Source organism: Trachurus japonicus, chromosome 11 (genome assembly GCF_045865225.1).
Source record: "Trachurus japonicus isolate A0001 chromosome 11, Traja_1.0".
In the NCBI taxonomy this organism is placed as follows: Eukaryota; Metazoa; Chordata; class Actinopteri; order Carangiformes; family Carangidae; genus Trachurus; species Trachurus japonicus.
In genome coordinates, this window is record NC_140917.1 from 14,310,753 (window position 1) to 14,328,731 (window position 17,979).

The following is a 17,979-nucleotide window of genomic DNA, read 5'->3' on the forward strand; positions in this document are numbered from 1 at the left end:
TGACACCACACACCTACACACACACACACACACCCCCGACCCCCCAGCAAAGAGAATCCAGACCCAGACCACCAGCACCTGAAGAGCTGAACCCTGGTTCAACTTGGACCAAAAACTACAAAAACCTCTAAACCTCCAACCGAGAGAGAGCGAGTGAGAGTGAGTGAGTGAGAGAGTAAGGGGGTGAGTGAGTGAATGAGTGGTTGTCATGGAAACGACATGATTGACAGGCTGGCCCCTCCCCCGCCGCATCGCGCCGCCGCCGCAACTCGCTCAAAGGCAACAAGGAAATGAGAGATAAGAAGAAGATGATGATGATGAAGGCAGCAGCAGCGGCGGCGGTGGCGATGGCGGCGAAGGGGGAGAGGTGAAGGTGTGTTAGTGTTGGCGGTCCGGTTCCATCCGGTTCCATCCGGTTCCGTCCGGTCGGGTCCGGTCACTTGAGGTCCAGCACCATGCTGGCCGGGTTCTCCAGGTATTCCCGCCACAGGTTGGAGAAGCGGCACATGGTGGCGCCGTCGTTGATGCGGTGATCCGCCGACCAGCTGACCGCCATGATGTGAGCCGGGACCACCTGACCGCCGGCGCCGAACCGGGGCAGCACCTGAGAGCACACACACACACACACACACACACACACACACACATTAGTCGGTTGCCGCGAAATGCGATGCTAATTTCTGTTAGCCCGTCTATGAGGTTTTACATTATACGTTAGCATTAAGCTAGCGGACTTTATACTTGGCTGTGTGTTTTGAACGTTGTTGGTTTGATTGAACATCTTTGATGCTTAAATACATATATTACCGCTTAATATATTGCTTTACTCTTTATTTTATGCCATTTTTACTGTAGGGCAGGCTAATCTTCAATTCGGCGTGACAAATAAAACCATGAAGCAAAAAGATTTTGCCTTTTGTTTGAGAACTGACATTGATGTACAATAATTCAGTTAACAGTTGTAAATGTACCTTATAGGGTTTATTTTTTAATATTTTACCATTCAAAAGCAAGCTCAGTGCTGTCTGTCCCATAGAAGAACATGATAGCGGCAGCCTGCTGTAGCCCCTCTGTTATATCAATCGCTCTGCTTGTGGTGCAATACATACAACAGTCTCCAGCTGCAATGAAGCACACGCTGGAGTCGAGCAATGGGGGCGTGGTTTTTGTGATTCCTGATTGGACGGAGGTAAATTCATGCAAAACCGCTGATGCACGTTGCATTCAGGGACAGTTTTTCATCAACAGTCTCTGTATTTCCCTCTAAAACAACTCTGTCTGGTAACGTTGTGTTAGTATCTCATAGCGTGGTGAATGTGCAGGTCACAACTTGTCCACCAGAGCGTTGTGGAGTTGTTGGATTGTGTATTTGATGAGTTTGATGAGGGAAACCAAGAAATCCCATAATGAGCCTCCGTAGCGTAGCTCTGAGCAGCTCGCAGCTCTGCTCTGGATTATGGCAATGGGCCAATTTGACAAAATGTTGAACTATCCCTTTAAGCTCTAATTACCTTTCTTTCTTTTTTTATTATATACCCTGCACACACACACAGGAAGGGGGCGGGCTTGGCTTATCTAAGTACTTTGACCTCTGTGGTGTGTTCATGGGCCGTGGGAAAGTCTGGAACTCACCTGCATTTTCCCCAGCGCTCCGATGGCGACCTCAGGAGGGAGGATGACTGGTTTGGCGTACGTCCCTCCGATCTACAACACACACACAGAGGAAACAGGTTGTGGTTAGAGCGGGTCTAGAGTCCGTCTCCGTCCTCAGAGCGGCGGCGTCTGGACTCACTGATCCGATGTTGGACAGGGTGAACGTTCCCCCCGTCAGCTCCGACGTTCCCAGCTGCCCCACGGCGCCGAGCGTCTGCAGCCGGTTCAGCTCCTGGGCGATGTCGAACACGCTGAGCAGCTGCACGTTCTTCACGTTGGGCACCAGCAGACCCTGACTCGTGTCCATCGCCAGCCCGATGTTGTGAGACGCCTGAGGGCAAAGAGACACACCAAGGTGATTAGATATAAATGATGTGAAGTAACCGGGTCAGACTGATCCAGACCCAGTGATCTGATCGGATTCTGGGAAACCTGATCAATGACAACTGATTAATGATTATCTGACACATAACAGGTCTGATCTGCTGTTAAAGGGATATTCAGCTACAAATTCAGTTGGGACAGACTTTCAAACCAAGAACTTTTTTATCTGGGCCAGATGTTTTCAGTGACACAAACATACGAAATGTAGAGAAAAAGGGTGATTTTCTGCCTCTGCGCTGGTCTCACATTTGGGCTTATTCTGACCAAATGGTAGCTCCTATCAGAAAAAGAAGCAGACCGTGGTCGTCGTAAGGATTTCCTGAACACTTTGGTATGATTTTGGTGTTTCTACAGTAAATATTTTGGAAACACTTGCAAGTTATAAACAGGGGTCCCTCCTGCTTCTCTTTGTATTAGAGTCAATTGCGGCAGGAAGAGACCTGGCCGCAATGAGAGACTCACAGTTTAAATTTTGTAAGTCTCTCTGCTTCGATGAACACATTGTTAGAGAGAGGACAGAGGAGATCAGATCAGCTGCTGGTTAATTTTAGTCAGAGTCTCCAGGTCATGTGACCGACAGATACCCCCACCTCTTACCCCCCCTCTTACCCTCTTACCCCCCCCCCACTCAGAGTCACATGACTGGGCCGGTCCTGGGTCCTGGGAGAGGAGTCGGGGTCTCTCAGCCAATCAGAGCGGAGGACCTCCCACCTCCTCTCTGACCTCTGGAGTTTCTGTCCTCCTGCACGTTGGGACGTTGTCATGGTGACGGCAGCATCTGGTCCACACACAGCAGCCCTACAGAAGAAGGATGGGATGTAGGAGCTCAGTGCATCATGGGAGTTTGGTGAAAGAAGCTAAAATGAGTCGTAGCAACAAGTAATAAATATTTGTCACATGAAGTAAAGACATTGGCCTTTGGTCAGCCCTAGATATTATGGTATTTAGTCTAGTACGAAGAGGGGGGTATCATGCACCCCCCGGAAATATACTTCTAACCAGTGTTTCTAGATTGGAAAAAATGTGTAGAAAATGATGAGCTATGTTAAAAAGTTGTCAGAATGTCCCATGTATCATTTTTATGCAAATTAGTGCCGCCATTATCGAAAAAACCTAATTTCACTATATCTCAGCCAATACTGCAGATATCTGAACAAATAAGGTGTCTAGACCCATGTTTTGGGGGTCAGAGATCACAATAAAACTATTCATAAAGTGATCACATGTTGGTGGCATGCTAGTAAGCAAACCTAACCCTTTTACCAATTACAAGACGCCAATATTGGAGATACCAAATAAGGTGTCTAGACAGAGGTTGTTGTGTGTTTAACCAAGGTTTATTTGGATCAAACATCATAATAGAACTCTTCTTGATGTGACCACTCTTCTCTTTCCCATGCCAGATAAACAGTCAAGTAAATGGTTCTCCACTATGCATCACTCATCATCGTTTTCACTGAAATCATCAGAGTTAAACTCATCCTCTCCTTCCTCTTTCTCCTCCTCTTCCTGTTCATGCTCTCCAGTGTCATGGGGATCAACCAGTGAAGTTGGTAGGATAGGACCACAGGACCACACCGGTTTCAACACTCCTTCATCAGTCTTCATCCATCCCTGCCCCTCATCATAGGGTTTTGGTTTTTCCAGAATAGGTTCATCAGCTCGCTAGTACAAGGCGACATAGTAGTTCACACGTCAGGCTGCAGGCATGTGGCTTCAGAGCAGAGTGGCACGGAGGAAGGCCAGCCAGGTCAACCTTAGACTTGTAAGTGAGTTTCCTGTCCTCCCCCACCATGTTGCGTAGCAACTTGGCACGGACAACATCCACTGAAGACTCACAACTCTGTCCAGACATCAGACAGGTGGATTGCTCCAACTGCCTCAGCACCTCAGGCTTGACACTCTAGCAGTCACTGAGTTGACTGAATACGTGAAACCTGGGATTCTTCTTCAAGGGCCCCACCTTCCGGGGTGTCGAGTGGCGCAGTGGGTTAAGCAGGCGCCCCATATATTGAGGCTATGTTCCTCGTGCAGGCGGCCCTGGTTTGAATCCCACATCGGACGGCCCTTTGCTGCGTGTCATTCCCCCCCTCTCTGCCTCCCTATTTCCTGTCTCTCTCAACTGTACTGTCAAATAAAGGCATGAAAAAGCCAAAAATATATACATGGCACTGGTACAGTCTTCTCCACTGATATGAACACATAGAACCCAAGAAGAGTGGTGCGGTAGTCTTCTCCCAGGGATTCTGCAGCTCGGAGATGTTGAGAAACTTCCTGGATCTTCACACTGTAGGGGTCTGATGAAGTCAGCTGTAGCAGCCTTGCCCACAGCTTCTGCTCGTACTGTAACACATCCATCTCAACATCAGTGGGGACAGGTGCACCAGAAGCCAGGCAGTAGTAGTACTGCAGAATCCCTGGGAGAAGACCACCGCACCACTCATCTTGGGTTCTATGTGTTCAGTGGAGAAGACTGTACCAGTGCCATCAAAGGGAGAAGGAAGGTGGGGCCCTTGAAGAAGAATCCCCGATTTCACGTATTCAGTCAACTCAGTGACTGCTAGAGTGTCAAGCCTGAGATGCTGAGGCAGTTGGAGCAATTCACCTGTCTGATGTCTGGACAGAGTTGTGAGTCTTCAGTGGATGTTGTCCGTGCCAAGTTGCTACGCAACATGGTGGGGGAGGACAGGAAACTCACTTACAAGTCTAAGGTTGACCTGGCTGGCCTTCCTCCGTGCCACTCTGCTCTGAAGCCACATGCCTGACGTGTGAACTACCGTGTTGACTTGTACAGGTGAGCTGATGAACCTATTCTGGAAAAACCAAAACCCTATGATGAGGGGCAGGGATGGATGAAGACTGATGAAGGAGTGTTGAAACCGGTGTGGTCCTGTGGTCCTATCCTACCAACTTCACTGGTTGATCCCCATGACACTGGAGAGCATGAACAGGAAGAGGAGGAGAAAGAGGAAGGAGAGGATGAGTTTAACTCTGATGATTTCAGTGAAAACGATGATGAGTGATGCATAGTGGAGAACCATTTACTTGACTGTGTCACATCAAGAAGAGTTCTATTATGATGTTTGATCCAAATAAACCTTGGTTAAACACACAACAACCTCTGTCTAGACACCTTATTTGGTATCTCCAATATTGGCGTCTTGTAATTGGTAAAAGGGTTAGGTTTGCTTACTAGCATGCCACCAACATGTGATCACTTTATGAATAGTTTTATTGTGATCTCTGACCCCCAAAACATGGGTCTAGACACCTTATTTGTTCAGATATCTGCAGTATTGGCTGAGATATAGTGAAATTAGGTTTTTTCGATAATGGCGGCACTAATTTGCATAAAAATGATACATGGGACATTCTGACAACTTTTTAACATAGCTCATCATTTTCTACACATTTTTTCCAATCTAGAAACACTGGTTAGAAGTATATTTCCGGGGGTGCATGATACCCCCCTCTTCGTACTAGACTAAAAGTACAATTTGTATAATTACATTTTCAATATACTATTCAAAATACAAATATACTTGAAATACAATAAAGTACACTTTTTTTTCACCAGGGCAGCCTCTGTAGTTCGTGATGTCATGAATGTCCTGCCACACCGCCTGTGAGTTGTTGCTGGACAGGTGGGACTCTATCTTCCTCTTATGGTCCGCTTTGGCTTTTTTAATGCTTCTCTTCAGATCCGCTCGAGCAGTTCTGTATAAGGCTTCGTCTCCGGACCTGAAGGCAGCATCGCGGGCTTTGAGGAGTGTACGGACCTGACTGGTCACTTGATGTAGTCCAGTACCGTACTAGTGAAGGTTTCCAGCTCGTGATGTTCAAATAGGTCCCAGTCAGTCACTGTGAAGCAGTCCTGCAGCCTGGAGAGTGCATTCTCAGGCCAGGTTGTGATGGTCTTTGTGGTTACAATCCACGGGGAGCCCGGTGTTCTTGTTATCTCCTCTGGGATGTTGTGCGAGTGCTGGTAAACACTCGTAATGGGTGTCTGGTGCTGAGCCCCGATTTCCAGGAGGTTCTGTCCAGTGTAGAGGATGTTCGCAGAGCCGAGTGTGCAAAAACAAATTAGAGAAAAGTACCGTAACATCAAAAGAGAGCAATGAGAGGAAGAGCCGTGAGCCGCTGCACAAATGCGCGCCGCCATCTTGCATCATTATCTGCGGCGAAACCGCATTCATTTCATCAATATTTTGTTATTATATTCTGGTGCTATTCCCCTCCGAGCCCTTGGTGGCATGTTATCAACATCCTGCGCCTGTAGGTTGACCTACTAACCCGACCTGGATGATGTCATCTCCGCTAACTTGCTATCGCTAATGCTACGGTTCGATTCTGCCGTGTTTGGGTCCAGAACCACAGGACTGTAGGAGACCATGTCCTTCATCTTGTTCCAGATGTTGAAGGTCAGGTTGCCCAGGTGTTTGGCCTGGTCTATCAGAGCTCCTGAGTCCAGCTGTGGATCCTCCAGCAGGGGGCGCTGCTGGACTCTTTCCACTGCAGCCTTGTAGTTGAGCAGGAATGAGACGTCTTCAGCTCTCAGCTCGTCCTCTGTGGCTCTGACTGTGTGTGAAAGAGCTGCTATCTCTCTGCTCAGAGCCTCCATCTTCTCCTTCATCCTCTGACTCTTCTGCTCCTCTTCCTCCCTCAGTGCAGCCATCCTGGCCTCCTCTTCCTCTTCTAGAAACTGGTGAAGCTTCTTAAACTGCTCCTTAATCTGCCTCTCTGTGTGTCGGGCCTGGACCTTAATGTGTTCTGCTGTTTGATCAAACTTCACTTGAACTTCTTCAAAACCCTTTAACTTCTCCTTTAAGGGCTCCAGAGTTTCCTCAAGTTCCTTCTTGAGTTTCGAAGCAGCTTCATCGATGGGTCTGAATCTGTGGTTGGTGTGTGTTACTGAATCTCTGCAGATGTGACACACTGGCTGCTGATGGTCCAGACAGAAGAGTTTGAGTTTCTCAGAGTGCAGACTGCAGAGAGCCTCTGAAGATCTCTGCTCTCTCTGCTGTAAGAAGCTCTCACACAGGTTCTTCAACACCAGACTAATTGGTGGATCAGCCTTTGAAGATCTTCTCTTACAAACTGGACACAGTGGATCTTGTTTCTCCTTCCACCAGCTCTTCAGACAGTCTTTACAGAAGCTGTGGCTGCAGGACAGAACAACAGGATCTCTGAAGACCTCCGTACAGACCGGACAGCAGAGATCCTCCTCTAATCTGGAAGCCATTTAGTCTGTGAGTGAAGCTGAAAACACAGCAGAGAGGAAGTAGAGTCAGTCGTGGCTCCCCTCCCTCCTCTACTGACTTGACTGAAGTTTACTGTGACTCTGAGTCCAGGTTTTAGTCAAACTCACCTTCAGTGTGTGGAGTGTCAGCAGGTTGAAGCAGCAGTGTTGTAGCTGGTCTCACTCACAGGAAGTTGTTGGCTTGGTCCGAAGCTGAATCTGATCGTCTCTTCTTCAGTCTGCGTCTCTGGGACTGACAGAGTCCAATGCACTGTTTCCTGTTTTTTTCAGGTGAGTCATGTGAGGGGGCGGAGCTTTGAAAAATGACTGAATGTTGAACAGGTTAGTCCAGATTAATGTAGAGGAGCAGTTCTAGGCATGTGCCTCGTTTTAAAAAGGGTCTTTTCACGTGTTTTTGGATAAATAAATAAATAACTGTTGTGCATGGGGATGTAAAATAAAAAAAGAAAGGTAATATACCGTACACATTTCCTTGTCATACCATGTTGTGTGTGTGGGAGTTAAGACATATAAACTCATGTAGATTAATAACACCAGCTCTGACAGCTTTGAAACTTGACATAATTGTGGTCAGGAAGCTGCTTTACCTGTTAGAAAAACCTGGGTGTGAATATCTTGATTCTTTGTGTGGAAGGGAGCAACTGTTTAAGTGCAGTACTTGTACCTGCGCCGAGTACTTGTACACAGTGTGGTGTCAGTACTTCATCTCAACACTTCCTCCACCTCTGCTGCTAATTATAAAGAGAATGGGATGTTGTGTAGATGCAGGAGACGTTAAAGACGAAGCTGAATATGAATCCAAGTCAAGACAATATTTTATTATGCTGATGAAAAACAGGAACAAATATATATTCAGCTTTTGTGATGAACTGACATGTTAATACATTTTAAAACATTTCATATGAACAGATACAAACTTTTTACATACTATGTAAGTTAAACAAGTATCACTTTTCAACTTTTTATGTTTGACATTTTTTCTTCTAGCGAAGAAGGATCAAGTGTTCAGTAATTGAGTGATAAGAGTGAAAATATTTTACACATGAAAAGTAGTGGAAAAAAAAAAGGAAAATTGTAATAATGAGGCAGCAGGAGGACAGGTGAAGTTTAACAGGTTCAATTCACTGACTTTTTCCTTTAAGAAATAAACAACATTATAAATATGATCATCCTCTTTATCTCTAACTGCTCTGCTCCACTGTCACTGACACCTTCACTGGTAACAACTTCACCGGACTTCATCAGTAGTGTCAATGTATGGAAACATCTTCTGAGTGAAAGTGTGTGTGAAGGTGTGTATGTGTGTGTTAGTATCAGGATCAGAGAACGACAGTTTTCCTCTGTTCAAGTCCAGATTCACTCTGATCCTCTGGAGCTTCTTCTGCTCTGGGAGAACAGTGTCTGGATCTGATGGTGAAAATGCTTCATACTTATCTTCATCAAACCCTATTCCCCATAATCCAGCCCTTATCTTGTCTCCCTTCCTCTCCACAGACTCTGGTAACACACCCAGTCCCCACCATGTAATGTCTCCAACCTCGACATCCCAGCTGTGAGTCCCTGAGTTAAAACCCTCAGAGCCCAGGACAGACCAGAAATAATCAAACCTCTCTGGATTGTCAGGAAGCTGAGACTGTTCATCTTCTCCTACATGTCTCACACTGGTCAGATCTTCAGACAGGATGAGTTCTGGATGAGCAGTGTTTGGGTCCAGAACCACAGGACTGTAGGAGACCATGTCCTTCATCTTGTTCCAGATGTTGAAGGTCAGGTTGCCCAGGTGTTTGGCCTGGTCTATCAGAGCTCCTGAGTCCAGCTGTGGATCCTCCAGCAGGGGGCGCTGCTGGACTCTTTCCACTGCAGCCTTGTAGTTGAGCAGGAATGAGACGTCTTCAGCTCTCAGCTCGTCCTCTGTGGCTCTGACTGTGTGTGAAAGAGCTGCTATCTCTCTGCTCAGAGCCTCCATCTTCTCCTTCATCCTCTGACTCTTCTGCTCCTCTTCCTCCCTCAGTGCAGCCATCCTGGCCTCCTCTTCCTCTTCTAGAAACTGGTGAAGCTTCTTAAACTGCTCCTTAATCTGCCTCTCTGTGTGTCGGTCCTGGACCTTAATGTGTTCTGCTGTTTGATCAAACTTCACTTGAACCTTTTCAAAACCCTTTAACTTCTTCTTTAAGGGCTCCAGAGTTTCCTCAAGTTCCTTCTTGAGTTTCGAAGCAGCTTCATTGATGGGTCTGATTCTGTGGTTGGTGTGTGTTTCTGAATCTCTGCAGACGAGACACACTGGCTGCTGATGGTCCAGACAGAAGAGTTTGAGTTTCTCAGAGTGCAGACTGCAGAGAGCCTCTGAAGATCTCTGCTCTCTCTGCTGTAAGAAGCTCTCACACAGGTTCTTCAACACCAGGTTACAAGGTGGATGATACTTTGAAGATCTTCTCTTACAAACTGGACACAGTCGATCTTGTTTCTCTCTCCACCAGCTCTTCAGACAGCCTTTACAGAAGCTGTGGCTGCAGGACAGAACAACAGGATGTCTGAAGACCTCCGTACAGACCGGACAGCAGAAATCCTCCTCTAGTCTGGAAGCCATTTAGTCTGTGAATGAAGCTGAAAACACAGCAGACAGGAAATAGAGTTAGTCGTGGCTCCCCTCCCTCCTCTACAGACTTGACTGAAGTTTACTGTGACTCTGAGTCCAGGTTTTAGCCTCTTACCACTCCTATAAATTCTGTAATATTCGCCTATCCAAGGCGTACTCAAAGTAAATTGAATGCTGTTCTTGAACTGTTTGGAGAATATATGGATGGGCTTGGTCTCTTTTGAAAGGTAACACTCTGAAGTTTTTCCCCAAACTGAAATAATCACTATAAGTGCTATTATCATTGAGTAATCTAAGTTGGAACACACTGAATTAGAATGTTTTTATTCTCGCCTGAATTTTTTTGTTGCAATCAGATGCCTGAAGATGAGTGTAGCTGAGAATTTTAGCTGGAAAACACAATGGGACCACAGCATGAAGCCTTACCTGGCCCCAGTTCAAATTTGATAACAATCCTGCTAAAAATTAGTATTTTACACATGTTTTTCTAAGTGTATATCTAGGCGTTTTCCTAAAATTGCCATTGAGAAACAATACATGCGCCAAAGTGCAGCTTTTGCAAAGTTACGCATGAAAATGGCAGTGCTGCCTTTTCCCAGGGACCGTGAATGCAGCACATCGTTTTTTTCGGAATTTCATTGGCTATTCAATGCATCAGTGCCATCGGGATCGGTTTCTATTGGCTGAAGCCATTCAGCGCTGTCGAAGGGGATGTTCCTCATACAGACACAGCCACTCATTCGCTATTGCAGGCGGCAGCCGGGGACAGGGAGCTTGTGATTGGTCGAGTGAGCTGTCAATCGAAAGGTCAGAGCGCAGCGCCATTTTGTGAAGTGAAATAAACATTGTTTTCATGTAAACGCCGGACTTACGAGGAGAAATAAACGGATTTACTGGATATACAATGCGTAATTTCATAAGATGCAGCAGCGGGATGAGGCTATCTACCGGTACAACCGTGTGTTTTACTGGATTGGATTTACTGGACTTTTCTGAATGTAACGACACCAAGTTTGTGGGGAAACCCTGTGATCCTGAGCCTGCCCTGACACAAATCGTGAGTTATATCGGCTTTTTACGAACTTTGTTAGCATGTTTATAGTCTGATTCGAGTGTTGCTGTGATGATTATATTTAGGAATGGTCGGCATATCTTTAATCACAAGAGTTTTAGCTTTCCAACGATATGTGGCATGACTATTTCAAGTGACTGGTGACATCCTGTATGACACCTCCCTGTTTAAAACCCCCCCGGGGGCCCGCGGGCGGGCCGTTGGAATGGCAAACTCACCTTCAGTGTGTGGAGTGTCAGCAGGTTGAAGCAGCAGTGTTGTAGCTGGACTCACTCACAGGAAGTTGTTGGTTTGGTCTGAAGCTGAATCTGATCGTCTCTTCTGCACAGCTCCACCACTTCCTGAATTTAAGGCAGGTCCTTCATTTCCTGTCTTACATTATTGGACAACCTGATTAATCCAGGTGTGTCTGACCATTGTGACTACTCAGACACACCTGGATTAATCAGTGTGTCCAATAATGTAAGACAGGAAATGAAGGACCTGCCTTTTGCTTAAATCCAGGAAGTGGTGGAGCTGTGCATCATGGATGTATTATATTAACAAGTTGAGCTCAGATTTCCATCGTTGCTATGGTTACAGTGAACGATCAGCTGATTTCATTGTGACTGACGTAGCTTCCGGCAAGTCCGTCATCGTCTCACCGACAGGCAGCCCCCGTTCAGGTAACGTAGGCCTAAACAAACAACATGGAAAATTGTGATTAAATAATTAACAGTTAAAGCTATTTTACCTCCAAAAACCAGCCAGTGTCGTCAACCACAAACAAAGTTTGAGAGATGTGGTTGATCAAAGTTGTTAAACTGGCTGACTTTACTAGCTGCACTGTTTGATGTAGATTTTAATGATTAGGCTAACGTTAACATAGCTAGGCTAACATTAATGCTACATGCCAGCCCTCACTGTACTTTTCTCACTGTTTTACAGGTAACAGATAATACCTACAATGGCTACAGCTGAAGCTGAGTTCAATGAGATGCTCAGTAAAACGAAGAGCCTGACACAAAGGTAATTTAATATCTTATTCCATGCATGGGGATCAGATATTATGATGCATTTGTGCAGGAATTCTGTGTGGTTAACTGCATTACTTTGATTATATTGTGTTTTTTTTTTAGGTCAAAAAAGAGGACAAAGGCATCAGACCTGCCACGATGGAGAAAACGTGATGATCATCTCTGTGTCCTTGAGGAGACCGGTGTGGAGATGCTTGATGAACAAGAGCCAGGATTTGGTATGTGATCGTGATAATTTGTGCATCATTATTCTTATTTTGGTAGAAAAACATCATGTTAGGATTTCTATGCGGATGTACCAGTCCAAGAAGCTTTCTGAAGTCTGTAGTAGTTGTAGTCGTAGGCCTGCACACCTCAACATCACCATAATACTTCATTTAGAATGTGATTTTCACAGGGCCTGATTTAAGCCACAGTACCACCTTAAATTAGCTCAGTGCAGCATCACACCGGTGCTCTTACCAATCATATTTCCAACACACGCAACATAACACCACCTGAGAACTCTCGCCTAAACTTCATATGGATGCTGGCAGAAAATGGAGTATGCCAGGGTGGGCTGGCTTATGCAATATTTACAATTGCCACCTTTAATTCTACATATAAGTGTATTTTCAATTATTCTGTCAACAGACTGGCAAAGTGTGTTTGAACACCGTTTTACCAGAGTTTTATGGAGTGGGTGATAAGCTCTTTCAAGGTGGACAAGCTGTGCGCAGAATAGAGGATGACACTTGTTGGAAATTCCCACGGGTCACGTGATTCTCGCGGGATGGGAGTCAAAGTTTTATTAATCCTGTGATTGGGACGGGACGGGAATAAAAAATCAACGGGAGCGGGCAGGAGCGGAAACTCCATTAATAGATGATGATTTTCAGCCGTGTTAAACAACCAAAAGGACAGATGCGTCCATTTTTGCCGTCATCTTTCAGTGAGCCAAAACTATTTTGGCTTGCGTTAGTTAGTTAAATGGGGAGTGGGTGCAGGAGACACACAATAATGACAAAATGCAACATTTTTGCAACATGTTTGGGTTCATTCAACTGAGATGGACATAAATGGACATGGTGTGACCAATGTACTGTTTTTATTTTTTATTTTCTCCAGCTCTGAGGAAGGGGGCTACTTTGACGGGTGCTTCTCTGCAATGATGATGACTTCCAAATGAGGGCCAAGCATGTACAGTAAGTGCTTTTGTGTATTTTCCACATAGATTCTCATTGAACTTCTTGTACTACTTGAAAGTTTATTTTTAAAATAACACTAGAAACTTTTTGTCTTTGTATGCACCAGGAAAGGGCGTCTGTGGTCGGTCTCAGCTGAATGCAGCAAAGGCGAGGACAACGAGGAGGACTAGGGGAATAGCTCCAGCCTTGATGAGCAGGTGTGTATCATATAAGAGTTATGCCATCATGGCATTATTCTTTGTGCTCTAAATATGTATGTATATCCACACATCAGCTGACCCACACTATAGGCCCAGTTCCAATCCGCCCCCTAAAGACTCAAGCCCTGAATGCTCACTGACTTAAGTGACGTCAGATCTAAGACAGAGTGTGAGAGTCTGTGAGGGTCCAGATGCTGTAAACATGACTGGAACAGCACTCTCACGACACGTTACCTTGACAACAAAATGTTGTTGACTCCGGTCATGAAATGATAATTTACTGTAATTTCAACACGCACAAAGTGTGTGAGGGGGACGGACTCAAAACAAAATGTTCCTGGATCAGATCTGATCAAATCATCATCAATACTCTGCAGTACTACTACCGTCAGTATTAACGTGTGCAAACTGCACACGTTAATACTGACGGTAAACTTCTTTTTTTATTTTTTTGTTGCCCCTGTCCATTAACAATAAAGAGAGCGGCAGAGCTCTCTCTGACTACGTTTGTTTATTTGCTTTTTGCTTTTTTTTTTAACACTTGCGTTCCAACGGCATCCCATGTGTTTGACTTCACAACGCTATGAACTGTGGGTAATTCCCCTACCCAAAGTCAGCATCGGTGCTAACTTACAGTAAGGGGGCAGTAAGGGCTCATTCACTGACTTGGTGATCTGACAACGGAACAGCCCTCACACTCTCACGGAATTCCCGTGAATGCGCCTCTAAGGACACACTCACACTAGGGCCAGTTGATCCGTACCGTGCTGAAGCCCGAATGCCCCCCCTCCCCTGTCCTCCGCTGGCCCGCACTCACACTACCTCCAACCCAAGCGTGCTGAAGCACGGTTGCCTCCGACACATACGTCATCACGTTGATATACCAACACGGCGGATGCGCTCTGACTGCAGAAAGAACAGCGCTTTTTAATTGTTTGACCGGTTGTCATGGTAACATCTTGAAGTTTAATCAAAGCGATGTCAACTAGCTATGTTTATGGCGCGACGCAATCGTGACTGTTGTTTACACGCGGTTGCAGACACGAGGTGGAGAGCGAGCCCGCGACGCATTACTGTACGCATTACTGTACGCATTCCTGTACGCATTCCTGGCCAAGCGTACCGTGCACACCTCACCAACCGTGCCGGGCCAGGGAAGTGAACCGTGCTCAGGTACGGTTCACTTGCACTCACACTGGCAATAGAATCAGGACTTTAGTCTAGTGTGCCTAGTGTGAGTGCACCCTAAGTCAGTGTGTCCGTAAGGGCTCGGATTGGAATTGGGCCATACTCTTCTCTCCAAGTTATTTTGCACTTCATCTATTCACAACTGTACTACACTTGAATGAAAATCTGTGTAACTTTCACAGACTAACAAAAACCCAGTTGAATGAATTTATCTATTGGGCTCTTTTTTTGAAACTACAATATTAGCTTCATCTTTTTTGTGTGACTGTTAATATGTTTGCCATCAGTACAACAACAATTACTGCTATTAAGGGTGTACGCAACTATACTAAGTGAAGCCTGCCCGGAATGCAGCCACCTGACTGCCATGAAGTCCTTGTTGTCTGTGCTTTATCCCAAGGCATATGGCATCAACTGCAATATCATTTTATTTATTATTTGTTTCATAGCCAATTACAGTGATATTTAACAGTTCTTATTAGCTATAATTTGATGATGTTTACATAATTGTATTGAATTCTGCAACCCATAAGACACAAGGTAATACATGGTTTATCATTATTAAAGGTGAAACTCATCATGTTAAATGCTGACAGTCATTGGAAAGTTTCAAATCCAGTGAGCGCTGCGTGCTGGATTACAACGCTCAAACAAACTGATGAATGTTCCACTCAGACTCAGACTAATGAAGTGCACTGTTCTTTAAATGACAGATAAAGTGGGGAGCAGACAACCAGGATGGAGCTGGATCTACGTTGGTGGAGGAAATGGGCAACTCTTTCCTCTCCAGGACTGCCATTATCACTAAGCTCATGAGTAAGGGAGGTTTGTTTTAGGCTGTTACACATTGTTATAGAGTTATGATTTACATTTCACTACATTTTAGCATTACATGACTATTGTATTTCAGGTATTTTAGTGGAATAGTCCGACTACATTGTTGTTAGTTACAGTAAGTGAGCACAACATGATACTAAAACAGTTAAAACCCGACTCAAAAAGTGACCAACAGGGGCTCATGAAAGTCTTTAGCTTCTCTTTGCACCAGACACACCAGCATCTCCACAGGCAAAGGCAAAGCCTAGAGACCCACAAGGAGGAGATAAATTAATACATTCTTGTGAAACAGATCAGGCCAGGTGTATAGGGCTTTGTTTATTTCGTGACCATTTTTCATCACCACAGTACTGTTGGGTTGTAGTCAACGACAAAGTAGATTAAAAGTTTTTCCTCAAAACTGTAAAGTTTAGTACTTCCTATTGCTTGTTGTGAACTGTTTTCTTCTCTGTATACTATATGTCCTGTATGCTCTATGTCCAACATCTATGTCCCGTCTGGCCGTCCTGGGTGTGGGATCCCTCTGCTGCTCATCCTGAAGTTTCTCCTGTTTTTTTCTCTCTGAAGTTTTTCCTCAGTGGATGTGAGGGTCTAAAGCGGCATTCACACCGGACCGGACGCGAATGATCCAAAATGACCAAGCGGCGCGATGGAAGCGTCTGGCGCGATTATATTCGCGTCCATCGCGTCATTCGCGCTAGACGCTCCGCCCGTTCATTTGAAAACCGGTGATCTCAACCTGCTCTCTTTCCACGTCGATCATGGCTGATATCACCACCGTTGCTGCACTGTACTACTGCTGTACAAGTCTCAGAAACACCGGAAAACCACCCGCCGTCCTGTCTGGGTTCACTGTGTGTGTGTGTGTGTGTGTGTGTGTGTGTGTGTTCACTCTGTGTAGAAGACGGCAGCGGTGCCCACACACAGCTCAAATACAATCAGCTTCTCCTTCATGTTGTTCTGAGTGTAAACAACCGTACAGAGAAGTGACGTCGTCGGCTTGAACTCGTCGCTGATTGGATGTCACGGCGCGATGCCGCCTGAAAAGTTCAATATTTTCAACTTTATTCTCGCCGCTTCAGACGCGCCGCTTCATTCGCGCCGCGTCTCATCGCTCCAGACGCTCCATTTGCGCCGCCTCCGCCTGAATCGCGTGTCATCGCGCCATTTACATTGATTTTCAATGTAGAGTTGCCGCTCCATTCGCGTCTATCTCGTCCGGTGTGAACGCCCCTTAAGGGCAGAGGATGTTGTTGCTATGTAATGACCTTGGAGACAAAGTGTTTGTAAAAACAGGCTATACAGATAAACTTGCAATGCCGTAAGTGGTTAGATTTTCCACCACTAAATGTGTATGTGTGTATAAATATGTGTAGATGGTCTTACTTAACCATGTTTTATTCTAGTTGTAATGATCTGTGTATGTATTCTTTATCTGTAGTATGAAAATGACTCTTTAAGTTTTGTTTTTACCACCCTGTGTTATAATATGACAATTAAATGAATTCAAATCAAATGACCTTGATTCCTTCACTTCTTGACCCTGCAAATGTACAGAAACGTTAGTATTTAAAACACAATTTTCTTTCTATCACCATATTCCAATATATATTATAATAATTTCATTTCAATAGGCTACACTGAAATCTGCAATCTTTTGAGTTTTTCACCATATTGCATTGGATAGATGTAGCCATCTTTTATTGATAAAATTGATATAGTAAATTTCCTCTCTGACAACTTCTTGTAACCTCTCTGTTGTGTGCCTTGGGCACCTTGGGCTGCGTTCAATAGCTCAATGCTCTAATGTAAGCTAAACTGGCTATTAACCCATCTGGTTGCATATTTTTTAAGCCACATTTTATGAACACAGTCTTCAAACAACACTCTCACTTTATAGCAACAAAAATGTGTCGAGGAATGATGCTTGGGTGTTCCGTTTTGAAACGTTGCCTAATCCTATTGCCTTTGAACGCATCCCGTTCAGACCACGAAACAGCGTGGTAGAAATCACGTCTAAACTAGCACTAATACATTACTATTTTTATATTTTATAACATACAATCTCTCACGATATAAACATATATGTCATGGTTATGCGTTTTTTGTTAAAGAATGAGCGAATAGACACTTTCTGAACCCTAGTGTGACAACACCAACCCCAACCCAGGAGAACGACACAAGAACTACATGTTGCCATAGTGACACGTTGACTGTATGTGCGCTCAGCCATATTGGTTGTAGTTCTAATGTGTTTTCCCTATTATGTTTATCTAAGACCAGGAACATTGTAATCTTTTTATAGGTTTTCTGGGGTGCCGAGCACATATGTTTGGTCAGATTTGATGTGTGTTCCTGTTAAAAGGGAGAAAATGTGTTTTGTGCCATATTTGACCCTATTCTTGACCCCTTCCTGCTGGTTTGCCATTGGACCTGATAGTAGAGGTCAAGAGCTTTCCAAAAATGTGTATAACTTGTCTGTAGCACATTTTGTTGCTGCTCTAGAAGCCTTTAAAAGTGTGTCAGGATCAAGGTTCAAAGGTCACTTGTGGGGAGCAAGAACTGACCTAAGTTTTCATACTGACA

General features: G+C 44.9%; 2 protein-coding genes and 1 long non-coding RNA gene across 3 annotated transcripts in view; 2 read left to right on the top strand and 1 right to left on the bottom strand.

Annotated features, from left to right (window-relative positions):
• The window catches only part of LOC146978456 (uncharacterized), a 141,043-nt gene that overhangs the window by 41,751 nt on the left and 81,313 nt on the right, over positions 1–17,979 (top strand). The gene's annotated exons all lie outside the window — the stretch shown is intronic.
• Positions 8,311–9,884, bottom strand: LOC146978458 (E3 ubiquitin-protein ligase TRIM39-like). Its single transcript, XM_085790373.1, has one exon. It carries the CDS (start codon positions 9,882–9,884, stop codon positions 8,526–8,528), a length of 1,359 nt encoding a protein of 452 aa, XP_085646499.1. The 3' UTR covers positions 8,311–8,525.
• Positions 11,890–15,715, top strand: LOC146978459 (uncharacterized). Its single transcript, XR_015037086.1, has 5 exons — positions 11,890–11,973; positions 12,084–12,199; positions 13,089–13,177; positions 13,280–13,365; positions 15,270–15,715. It is a non-coding gene; the product is annotated as an uncharacterized LOC146978459 (long non-coding RNA).